Source organism: Lethenteron reissneri, chromosome 28 (assembly GCF_015708825.2).
Source record: "Lethenteron reissneri isolate LAM-NWPU_2019-01 chromosome 28, ASM1570882v1, whole genome shotgun sequence".
NCBI classification, from domain to species: Eukaryota; Metazoa; Chordata; class Hyperoartia; order Petromyzontiformes; family Petromyzontidae; genus Lethenteron; species Lethenteron reissneri.
In genome coordinates, this window is record NC_083806.1 from 9,667,739 (window position 1) to 9,680,898 (window position 13,160).

At 44.6% G+C, this 13,160-nt stretch overlaps 1 protein-coding gene across 1 annotated transcript in view; it reads left to right on the forward strand.

The window, feature by feature from the left end:
- Positions 1-5,647: 5,647 nt before the first annotated feature.
- Positions 5,648-13,160, forward strand: part of CLUH (clustered mitochondria homolog) — an 86,490-nt gene continuing 78,977 nt past the window's right edge. Inside the window, exon 1 of the mRNA XM_061562075.1 lies at positions 5,648-5,936. Within this exon, the coding sequence (XP_061418059.1) occupies positions 5,837-5,936 (100 nt within the window). The 5' untranslated portion in view covers positions 5,648-5,836. The remainder of the gene's footprint in view (positions 5,937-13,160) is intronic.

Sequence of the window (13,160 nt, forward strand, 5' to 3'; positions counted from 1 at the left end):
TAAGGAACGAAACAGGAGGATTTCTCCACTAATCTGGCAGTCGCCTGATGAAGCTAGTTGTAATTACTGGCGAAACGTCGTACTCTGTAAATGTTGTTGATTTGCTCTCCAACACGTCGGTGTGCTGTACTAGTAACCAGAGGTGGGACAAAGTCATTGTTATGCAAGTCCAAGTCGAGTCTCAAGTCATCAAATTCATGACTCGAGTCTGACTCGAGTCCAAGTCACATGACTCGAGTCCACACCTCAGAGGTGGGACAAAGTCATTGTTATGCAAGTCCAAGTCGAGTCTCAAGTCATCAAATTCATGACTCGAGTCTGACTCGAGTCCAAATCACATGACTCGAGTCCACACCTCTGCTAGTAACTAAATGGCACGTTCTGTTTACGTGACAACACTTACTAATTGGCTGCGTCGGGGGGTGGCGGGTTTAACGACACATATTTACACGTTCTAACCCAAAAAAAACTATAATGTGGCTGGTTTTAATGTTACATGCCACTGTAGTTCGCTTTAGCCAGGAATTGAACTCTGGTTGCTGGATACCTCGTGCAGTGTGCTAACCACTATGTCACTGTTCCTTTTCTGTAAATGGCTGTTTGAAATTTCAGTTCTCTTTTACAAAAGAAGGTGCCGATTTTTCAGATTTGCAGTTTTCTGCGTTTGACATGCAAGTGGGATAAAGTGCATTTCTCATTCCAATTCTTAGACGTGAATCTGAACAATGTTTGAGTATTGCTGATAAGTGGAGTTTACGGGGTTAATTGGAACCAATGATCAACTGAAGTCCTCTTGTACCACAGGACGAAACCTTTATGGTGGTCAAAAAATCTCGAAATAACAAATATATTTAACCAGCATACTAATAATATAATTTGACACGGATTGGTAAATCATACTATTTGGAGAAGATTGGTAGACATTGTTCTGCTTACTTAGATTATTACCAATATTGCATGACTGATAGATGAAGGCAAGGAAATATAAAATATCCACATTCAAATGTTTAAAAAATCTTGACAAACCTGGTTAGAAAACGAAATAGATCAGATGATTGATGCAACCAATATTTTCCGGTTATTATTTTGACTCAAAAACCACACAACCTGCACAAAACGTGATGTTCTCTGTGCCTTACAAAGATGCCGTTAACTGTGGTCACAAGGGTTTATTTTCACCCCATTCAAGTAGAGACAACCGGTTTTTGGTACGGCTCCAACCTGGTGATGTGGGACCAGATCAGTTGGACTGGCTTGAATTAGATCCAGCTGAAACCCGTTTTGCAAGGAACAACCCTGGGCTCAAGCACGGCTCAATAGGGAAAACGATTTCAACAATGTGAACATTCCTTAAAGTAAAGTGAGAGTGCTGAAAAATCCCATGATGATTGACACAACTTATGGTTTATTGTAAGAGGTGATAAAAACACGTAAACGTGGCAGCAGCATGGAATTAACTTCCACCTCTTATACGTTTCACCACTGTCAGATTGACTAACTTAACACTAAGGACAGGGCCTTACTTTTCACAGCTGTTACCGCTGGTCGCTTTACTGTGTATATGCAATCTTGTTAAATACGATCAGTGCAATTATGTTTCAATACCTGCGTGTGACAATACGCTCAGGAGGTAAGTGCCAATGTCGAGGCCTGCTAGCCATATGCCGTGCCCCCTCAAACACCTTCCAGGGTCCCTTTGGCTCCTCAACATGCACCCCCCTCCCCCATGGCCACGTGTTCCCCAGCTACAAAGGCCAACGTACTTGGAGGACATTTCGTACAATCGTGAAAGCTTTCAAACTGCTGCACGATACCTGCACAATACCTACGATAACAATCGTGGTAACGCAGGCCAGAATGCCAGAGTTGCTTGTTCAGTATTCAAAGGACACTTGAAATCTCACAAGTTAAATACATTGTCTGATCTAAAATCACTATTTGAACAATGTCAAACTGTTCTCGCTGGAAAGTCATCAGCTATTGCTCAGCCTGCTTCAAAGAGTTAGGGTGTGTTTGTTAATTAAGTTATGCTGGGGCTGAGTTAGAATATTTAATATAAAAACGTGCGGTTTGCCGTGGTGTGTTTCATTATTACTCTCAACGGTGAGAAATTTCAGGCCTCGGGACATGGGCGGGTTGAGGAAAGAGCCAATGAGGTCATTGGTAAAGGGACTTTGTTGAGAAGAAATCTTCAGTTCTTGTCTTGTCATAATTGCACATTTTCTGTCACGATCACAACAATACCATGTTCGTGTTATGATGTTACGTTACATCCTCGTAAAGTGCTGGACATATATAAGTACAGATATAATTTGTCAAATTTGCATTAACAAATTGTCACCGTCGGAAGGCACGTGTTTTTGATGATATGAACACACCCGTATGTAAATGAAGTCCTCTCGTTGTGTTGATATTTAATACATTTCAAGAGTAGGAAGTTCCTGTGTTACATTGTGTTGTGTGCCTTTCTGCACGATAGCTGCTGCTTCTGCAGCGGAGTGTAGGGCATTTATTAGCACGCTCGAGTGCTTAAGCACTGCAAAAGTATGCCCATATAGTATGTTAGACACATCGAGAGATGCGATGGTGAAAACCTGAACTTTCAAAAGGCACAGCGGTAAACTGCAGCGATTAAGATGGACAAATAGTATAATTTAACCGAGAGCACAATATACAAATGTATAATACCAATGTTGTGGAGCGTCATTATGGACGTCCACATTCAGCGATGGGTAAGAACAGCAAAGGCACCGTCTCGCAACCATCGACCGGCTCTAATGTGCTTAAGCTAACTCGGGTTTTCACTCGGCATGCAATGTGTTTCAATTTGATTCTCGGTGAAAATCGAGTCGCCAACAAAGAAGACGTACGGTCGCGGTGAAAGGTGCACAGGTAAATGTATTTCAGCAGTGCACATTTTGATTTTTAGTAGGCATCTAATTCATAATATAGGTTTTTGGGTCAGATCGCGTTATTTATAAATGTGTCGTAACCCTCCACCACCCGACACGGCCAAACAGTAAAAAAATGTGTAACGTTTTCAAAGGACAAATTAATTGACTTATTTAGCCCACCGGTGTGCTGAAGAGAGAATCAACAGCATTAAAAATTTGAGTAGTACGACGTTTCGCTGATAATTACAATCAGCATCAATCGTCCGCTCCAGCAATTCATAACTCCCTTCCCGTGTTTTGCCTCCATCCCAGGCAGCCAGACTTGTTTGTTTCCTTGGCTATAAAGTCTCCGCCTAATCTGCGATTTTTCACACACTTGTTTTAAAACAACATGGCATTTGAATGCAATACTGTCTGTCCTCCTATAACGCGCTAGTTGCGTTCCTGAAGAACACCGCGGTTATGGGGAAAAAAATCGTGTTACAATAAATCGCATAGGGGTAAAGCACAGTCCGCGATAAGACGCGAGATGCATACGCAGGCTAAATAAAAACTGAGGCGCATGGGTAGCATCTACAGGGTTTCCCATAAGTCTAGAATCGTAGGAAAAACACAGCTCTGAGTTATTGGCTCGTGGTCTGGATGCAGCCTGTTAAATTCAACAGTGACCTCCCTCTGACTCAGATTTCCTACGAGTAGAATTATCTGGACTCGTTCTTTCTTACTCAGAGGCATCCTGGGCCTGCAGAAACAAAAACATATCAATGAGTTTTTTTCCCCCTACGATTCAAAACTTATGGGCCACCCTGTAGAACTTATCCAGCAGTATCCCAATGGATTGTGCGATGCTGCATCGAGGAAGCCGCACAACCGCTTATTCCTACTCGCACTATGTAGTTCTGTTTGGTCAATCGCGTTATATCCAATTTGCATCCTGCGTTATAAAAACAAAAAGTGTTCCTCAATACATTCATCGCGTTATATCTAATTCGCGTTATTAAAACACGCGGCGTCATAGGAGAATACACTGTAGTATTCTAAACGCACACAAAACATCCCCTTACAAATGTTCCTTTAATTACTCATTTGGAAAGTACTGTACTTAACAATCATCGTCTCCAACTGAGAAATCTCTGCAGGACCATCCTGCAAAAAATATTCAAAATGAGCGTCCGGATGTCCTGGATAAACGATCATATTCATAATAATACTATTAATATATAAATGGTGTAGCATGTTTCAAGTTATCCCAAACGATATCACGTGCACGCAGTGATAAGTCACCAAGCAGAATGTTATTGCACAGTATCATAACGAGAGCATAATAAGGACGAATTATATTCATTAAAACGAGAAGAGAAGATCCGTTTGTTTGCAGCAGAAAACTATTCTCACAATCCCATTACTCGGGACCATCAAAAGTAATCAATTACACCTCTCCCCAACCTATTCCGAAGTCTAGGTGGCTACGGGCAGCAGCCAGTAACAACAGAGTTGTGGTGTAAAGGAGCCCAGCCAGCCAGAAAACTGGAGGCATAGATTTAGAAAAATATAAATACCGTAGTTAAGTCATGTATACATGGCTGTCAACCCATACGGTTTAGCAGTAGTCTTGTACAGGGAAATTGAGTTTTCAGGTCCATACGATGTACAGCCGTTTCAATACGGACAAACATTTTTTTGTCTATTTGTTTGTGTTTCTCACTTGTGATGGGACTTTGTAGGATGATATTTATAAGGGCACGGGGTGACCAATACGGTCTGCATTCTCTTGGTTCTTTCGGTAAAGTCACGTAGGTAAAAATAATAAAAAATAAATAATACAATAACAAATTTTTCCTTTTTTTTCTTTTCTTTACCTACGTGGACTTTACCGAAAGAACCAAGAGTATGGATCCTTGCAGTCACGAAAACTTCAAATCTAGAACGGTCTGCATTGGTCTGTAATAAGCTAGATCATTGGTCAGGGGTTGAGAGCTATGTGTATGCAGTAAAATCGAAACGTCGTGATAATTTTTTTTTAATTATTTTTCAATCTACGTGATTTTACCGAAAGACCCAAAGAATATGAATTCCTGATTTTACCGAAAGACCCAAAGAATATGAATTCCTGCAGTCACGAAAGCTTTAATCCATGCATTATTGTTAGGCCTCAGTGGGTAGTTTTAAGGAAGACGATGATCTTCTATGGCTTGATATCTTAAGGATGAGCATTAAAATCCCAAGAAAAACCTAACAAATCCCATCCCCCCAAAAAAATCCATTCCCAATGCATCCCAATACAGCTCTCATCCTACAACCATGACTCTTGTGAAACCCAAGAGTCGCGAAGGGGGCGTGTTGAGTAAGGGAGGGGGCGGGGCGTAGAGAGGTGGGCGGGGCGTAGAGAGGGGACGGGGCGTAGAGAGGGGGGCGGGGCGTAGGGAGGGGGCGTGGCGTAGAGAGGTGGCGGGGTGTAGAGAGGTGGGCGGGGCGTGTAGTGGTGGGCGGGGCATGTAGGGGGCGGGGCGTAGATAAGGGGGCGGGGCGTAGATAGGGAGCAGGGCGTAGAGAGGGGGGCGGGGCGTGGAGAGGGGGCGTGGCGTAGAGATGGTGGGCGGGGCGTAGAGAGGTGGGCGGGGCGTAGTAGGGGGCGGGGCGTAGGAGAAGGGGGCGGGGCGTAGAGGGGGGCGTCCCCACGATGGGCGTGTCCCGGTGGCCCCCAACTCCTTATAAGGTGAAGGGGGCATGAGCCTCGCGGGTGACGTCACGGCCTCCATGCTGGTGTCCGAGAGCTTTCGAACACGTGTGTTCAAGGGTATATCGTTGTGCGTGTGTCACCCGCCCGACCGCCCGCCCGCCTTGCTGCTGCCTTGCCTGTACGCACCGCACAACCACTTTACTCGTCGTCGGCCGTCTGTCACTCGCGTTCACCGCAACACACGCACACGCGGAAAAGCACCATGGTGAGCAAAACGGAGGACAAGAAGCCGCTCTCGAAGCGCACGAAAAGTGCGGAGAAGGACGCGAAAAAAGACGAGTTGCAAGCGAACGGCTGCTGCGGTAAGAACCCCACCGGGTCCCGGGTGCAAAGCGGTTCGCTCGTGTCCCTTACGAAGCGTTCGCGTTGCGTTACACGTGGAGTGTTCGTGTGTTCATCCGCTGCGGCACTGTGTGTGCTGTGCGTGTACTGTAGTTTGTTGTTGCTGTCGTATCGAGCTCAGGTGTTCTTGCACGAGATGCGGTGCGAGCTTTGCCACGGCGTGCTGGTGTTGACCTACCCCGTCGTGGTGTGTTGGTGGTGGGTTATTGGCCACACACGGTGGGATCGTTTTAACCACCGTGGGGGGTGATGATGGTTATAACATTCCGGCGTTACACCTGGGCGTTTGTGGGGGGGGAGCAAGGCACGAGAGGTCAGAAAAGACTGCAAGGCAAGTGTGTGTAGGTCTTGTCTCAAATGTGGAGCAATCCCCAGCCCCCCCCCCCACTTCTCGATGATGGAAGATAGATGATGGTGAAGATGTTTAATGAAGATCGTGGATGCTGCTGGTGGGTTTTGTAACCTCGGTTGCATAAGCAGGGATGGTGGGTTGGTGTTGTGCTGTGTTTAATAACCGACTGCAGCTGGGCACAATTATACGAATGTGGTGAACTTCTCCCATGCAAACAAAACATTCGCCTTTCTGAACAAAAACAACGTTGCGTGTGAATGCTGTGCACAATCACCCTCCAACTTGTCCATCGGAAAATGTGACTGGCAGCTCTGTCGTGATGAGACGAAACAAGCTTCCTTGGCTTGGTTGGGTCTCACTGTCGGGCCCATATCACCACATTGCATGTTAACCGTATGTTGAACTTCTTTTGCACCGTACGTAGCCAACCGTGACAATTAGGAGGTGCCATGGGGGGAGGGGCCGGGCAACAATCTAAAGACAAAAAATCCGTTCTAAAGAAATGAGTTTTCAATCTGGACTAGAAGATGAAAAACTCTAGTGGCGTCCAAATATCGGAAGGGAGAGATCACATGCACATAACCATACAGGTGTTTAATAAACCTCTTGAGACTCTAAGCTGAGAGCGAAACTCTCAGTCAGCTGAGACAAAGTCTTTTGTTTTTAAACGGGACCTTGATTTAAACAAGCCTATACTAATAATGTCTGGGTCATTTACAAATGCCTGGAGCTAGCTATTGCCACGCCACGTCGCTTGTGTGACTTGTTTGACCATACTTCCCCACACCACGGGATATTTTTTGTTTGTTTGGTGCCAGTATTAAAGTTCCAAAAATAAGAATGGGTTTCACCCCTTTCTGGCAATGCAACAGGTGTTAAGATGTTTCAGGTACGCATTAACCACACGTCAATTATCCGATAATAATAATATATGCATTAGACTTTCAAACCGATTGGCCTGCATCTGTTAAGATATCGCTCGCCACTGATGTTAGCCGTGAGCGGGCCCAAAGTGCAATGTGCCCTACCCCCTTACAACATAGTACTGTACAGGGAGGTCCAGATGTATTGTGACCCCCCCCCCCCCCCCATTTACCACATGAATATGCAAAGCAGAGGGGGGGGGGGGAATGTTAGGGGTCAATACAATTTTGGGGTCACAAGGCATCTGGACCACGCTGTACCAGTACTGTACTGCACGTGGCCACACTGATAATGTCACCCACGCAGACTGCCTGCAGTGGTGCTGTTGGGGATGTTGTTGGGGGTGCTGTGTGTGTGCGTGCTACTTCACGCATGGCCCTGACCTCGTGTCGGCACGCGGACCTCAAGGTCACCAACATACCTCAAGGTCACCAACATATCTCAAGGTCACCAACATTACCTGCTGTTTGAAAGGCGAGCCGCTGGGTAGGCACTGTGCCGCCTCACCTATCACGAGTCACGTGGTGGTACATCAGGTGTGTGCGGGCACACGTGGCATTAGTGTGTTTGACCTGCGGTTTGCTAACGGACACCGGTTTTCATATCGCGAGATATGTCGCCACTGCCGTTGCCCCTCTGAATCGCAGGTCTTTTGAGCATGCGCTTAGATCTTAGTTTATTTGTTAAAACACATGTCTTGCTAATACGCGTTATGCTTACCTGGTTTTTTTTTTACCTAACATTTATTCCACGCAAGCGAAATCAACGTTACCTTTTTATAAGGCAAGCGCGAATGTTGATGCACGGGAGGTGAGTCGTTATAATTGATGGCAGAGCGACTTTGATAACCACTCCACGGCAGATGAAAACATTAAATGCACAGACCGTTTTGTCAATCCAACACCGTCGTAGGTCAAGGGGGTTGTGTGACCACACTTCACTATGATGCTCGGTGCTCTGCATACGAACCCAGCGAGCCGAGTTCGATTCGCGCTCACGGCCAACACCATTGACAATTATCGGAATCGGTCCTGGGCCTCCCCAAGTTCGAATCGGTTTCCTCAAATGAGTACCTGGTTTCGGTGTGTAAACATCGCCACTGGGGAGACAAAGGCGGCCGGGCGTGGTGCAGGCCACTCGCCCCCTCGTGTGCCGTGCCGGCATTCATAGGGGCTCGCTAACAGCACTTGCCCTAACAGTCTGTTCAGGCTGTAGGGGGGATGTTTGTCTTTTATGATGTTGAGTGAAGTGGAGGGGGCCCAGGACCGGTTGGGATATCATTCACCACTGATGTGAGCCATGGCCCAGCAATCTAACTCGGGTTGCCGGGGTTCATAGTGCAGTGCGCGAACCTCTGCACCGATTCTTCACCCCGATAGCAGATCGGGTTTTCCTTAATTATTTTCGTGCACCAACAGCACCACTGTATTGAGCCATTCTTTCACACGAGTAGCAAAATGTCCCTAGCATGTGGGTTCAAAGTGTCTGAATGTACAGACAGGGTGGTCCAGATGTCTTGGGATACCCCCCCCCCCACCCTCCATATGAATTGACCCCTACCTTTTTTTAAATCCTTTATATTAAGTTTGCTTGCTTGCTTACGACCGTGCAAATCTTTCGGTCGTTTTTTAACCCACTTCCCGTGATCCAATCGAGCTGACATTTTTCACACAGACTCGTTGTGCGTGAAAAAAAAATTATATTTAATTACCAATTGCTTAATGGTGGCAGCCATTCATCTGACCCATAGGTGGCAGCCATCTCAAGCCAGAGGATGAGAGGACTCTAGCCGCTACGCATATAAAGGATTTATAGTGAAAAACTTTGTTTTTACGGGTAAATTTTTCTCCCCTTACATATTCATTTGTTTTAAATTAACGTTACTTTTTAAAAGTTAGTTTTAGATAATAAATGGGTGGTCACAAGACATCTGGACCACGCTGTATAAAAGTGTTCACTTAGAGGACCCACAAGGGCCATCTTTTCCCATGTCCCTGGAGTTGAAGATGTGTGTGTGTGTTCTTTGGCAGTTCACTGATTTTCTGTTCCAACTGGACCGAGCTGGTGTTAGAAATACATGTGAATTCCTGCATTAAAATGTCGCAACATAGAACGTATCTGGAATTCTGGAAATTAGTTTTTTTTTTATACGGACCAGATGCGATTCATGTCAGTAACCATACTGGCAATGAGTTTTAATTATCACAATCGGGGCCTATATGACGAACTCTACTGATCGTACAACACATTTGGTTTCTTTTCACAGGACAGCATATTTTGTCCACACTTGCTTACATGTCACACGTTTTGTGCAGTTGCAAGTCTAAAACAATGTTGATCGCATTGTTTTTTTTTTGGTTGTGATGTGGAAAATGTACAACATCGAATTTTGAGTATTAGGTTGTACTGTATCAAATTGCACAACATATACGGTGCTGCAATGGTTAAGTACTATAAACCGGGCAAATATGCATCGTTGAATAGTGTATTAAAATACTTAGCCTTGTGTACAGTAGTTTGTATCTCTTTAAGACTTTTATCCATTATAAAAGTGTCGGCGTTCCGTATGTCCGTTTTTTGTCCGTCAACTAAATCATGAGAGCCTTTCAGAAGGCCTCAATCAAAAAGTTACAGAAAGTGGACCCCTCCCCCCCCCCTCGGATGTGGGGGTAAAAAGTTGATCCAACAGATATACAACAATTGTCAACCCCCCCCCACCCCGCCCCATTTAATTTTGTTGTCATATATACCTACACACCCTTCATACACCCTACATACAATAGAGTCAGTAGTATCTACTTAGTCGGTAGTATCTACTATAGAGTCATATAGACCTACACACCCTACACACAAGAGTCCGTAGTATCTGGGGGGGGAGGACAACAGTGGTGGTGACTGCTAGATGAGCCCCTCTGCAGGAGCTAGAATAAGGCCACAGGCTGCCGAAATTCTAGTATAATAAAAAAATACAGTACACTATTATTGGCAAGAGGCATAGAGGTTTAAAAATAAGCAAAGTCGAAATGGCACAAACGGAATGAGTGTCATGTCATTCCTAAAAGTGAGGCCTCCTGGGGCTCCTGAATTATGTGAGCATGTTGATTTGCAGTTGAAGAATGACCGATTTTTGCTTTAGAAAGGACAAAAACCTCGTTACTGTAATGTAAACTACGTTAGTTACATTTTGTGGACAGGATGTACTGTAAATAATGTTGAGGATTTTTGTAAATAATGTTAAACAGTTTTTTTTATTTTACCAGGTAGGGCCCACTGAGCTGCATAGCTATTTTTCAGAAGCGACCTAGCCACAAATGAAAGGTCAACAAAGTGGCTTATCACGTGGAAATTTTTTGCAGCCAAATACTCTAAACTCATGTTTCTAAATATGGAGGGGGAAAAAAACTGCAGGACCCGGAGAAACATCCACGCGACTACGGAGAGAACATGTAAACTCCAAATATACAGGCGGCAGGGTCGGGATGGAACCCATGACCTCCTGTATACCAGGCAAGGGAGTTAACATCTCGCCACCGTGGCATCTATAATAATGTGACCAACTTGTGCAGCCAAATTTAGACAGAATTGATGGTATAATTGTGTGCTGTATTTCTAGAATGTTGAAGGGGGAAGTTGTGAATCCTTTACTTGTACTGTCTACTGTGACTAATCATTCAGAAACACGGGCATTGACCAACACATGTAACAAACTGAAAATTGTGCAAAGTAGCGTAGAGATAGGCACGCTTGGAATTACATTGAGAGACAGAAAAGAAGAAACGGTAATTAGAGAACGTAGCTTGATTACACAATTGAAAATGTTAAGAAAAGTATACTATGTATGTTGAACTTATTTTGCACTGTACGTAGCAAACCGTGCTAATCAGATGTGTGGGATGTGGGACAACAAACTAAACACAAAACAAGCGTTTCTAAAGAAACTAGTTTTCAATCTGGATTTAATTCCATGCGGGGAACTCTGTAAGAATGATCGTCCTGCTTGGGCAGGGACACTTCGTTGGAAGGGATGATGGGCGATATACAAGAATAATGACGGAGTGGTAGCCAAGGAATCAAATTGCAAAGAAGATGTCCACAGGTAAAAGTGGAGCGATTAAAAGTGAGCTCGGGTGCAGGTGCACCATGGATTTTTTGACGTCACGTGATCGTCAAAGATGGCGACGGCTTGGGTTTTTAGCAATTTTCTGAGATTGGAGCTGTTGACACAGAGGTTTGATAAGCAGAGTAAAAGCCACTACATTCGTGGCCTAGAGGTCAAAAGTGGACATTTAAGTCAACCTTACATATGTACATACCCACGCGGCTTTCTCATGGTCCACACGGCTTAGTATTAGGGTGCGCTAACTATGCTGAGTTGGTAGCTCTCGGCTCCATATCTCTGTCTTGGTATCCGACATCCAGTCTCTATAAACCTCTGTGGCACTGGTGCTTATCAAGAATGTAATGATTCACTCCTCACCGTGCTCTCAGTAGGAACAAATGAGGGTTACGATTTGATTCAAGGAATTAGTTTTTTGTCCTGATTTGTTATCCTGCTTTCTTTGTATTGTATTACCTGTCTTATATGTTTAGTGGTCTCATCTTCGTGTCTTGTTGAGTCTATTATCCGAAAAGTACTTTCGTGAGTAATTTGCGTAGATTATCTTTTAGACACGCTGTTGAAATTCTTTCGCACCGTACGTATCCAACCGTGTTATTCGGAGTTGCGGGGTAAGGACAGCAAACTAAACACAAAGAGCAGTTTGAAAGAAACGAGTTTTCATACTATCTTTAAAAGTGCGTAGCTCCAGTGGCTTCCTAATATCGGAAGGAAGAGCGTTCCAGACGGCTGCAGAAGCACATCTGAAAGCGCACGATGCAGTATCCTGAGCTTACGAATGGATTTAAATGGATTAATAGTTACATTCCGAGTACTTACTGCAAATAAGTATTTGAAGTCCCCTGTGTGGTATTAAGCAATAAGCGTTTATTTGTCCTGTTACTGTATGCCTGCATTTGTTCTATAATAGCTGCAGTATTGTGAACTCCACATACGCAGTGATGCCTGCCAGAGTGCTGTTTTCCACAAACCTGAACTGACCGGGTTGGTGAAGTATGGTCAAAAACAACCAGAAAGACTGAAGCCGTGCGGGGGGGGGGGGGGTCTTCATCCAGCAATTGATTGACAAAGGTTCATAAATTATTGTAATATTTATCGGTGCATCGATTCGTCAGTTGTAATCGATACGCTCGCAACACATGCACCGAACTGTGATTATAAAGACTTTTTACATTTTGACTTGGATACAAGCATCGTCTGGGCACGGGGTTGCCCTTTGTCCCAGTGCCTCCAGTGTCGTGCGTGTGCTGCTATCAAATCCACTCGCTTAAGTGGGTATCTTGCAAAGTGCTGCCAAGTGACAATGCATTGTTTTTGTGCAGGTGACCAGTTTAACCACATACCAAGTGAGTGTAAAAAACAAACTCGCTTGGTGTATGGCAAAGCAGCCTCAACATAATCCAGTGTAATATAAAATGTCACGCCATTGGGTTATCTCAACTTAGTTTGTGATGTTCTATTCCTGTTATTACACATTTAAAGTGCCCTTTTAGGACAGTGCTGTATGTTTAACTCTGCACCTCCCCATTGTACACGTGACCAAATTGCCTGGAATGCTCCCCAATCTCAACATCTCGGAAGCCAAGCTGGATTGTGGTGCCTGGATTCGTCCTTGGATGGGTGACCAAGGCTGCGCGAAATACTTGTGTGAATAGACATTGCAGGCAGTAGAGGGCAGCTACATCAGGCCCTTTTTTGCCAGTATCAAAAGTATGAAAAAATTAACCCGTAAAAACAAAGTTTTTCACTATAAATCCTTTATATGCGTGGCATCGGTTTTATTTTGAGTGT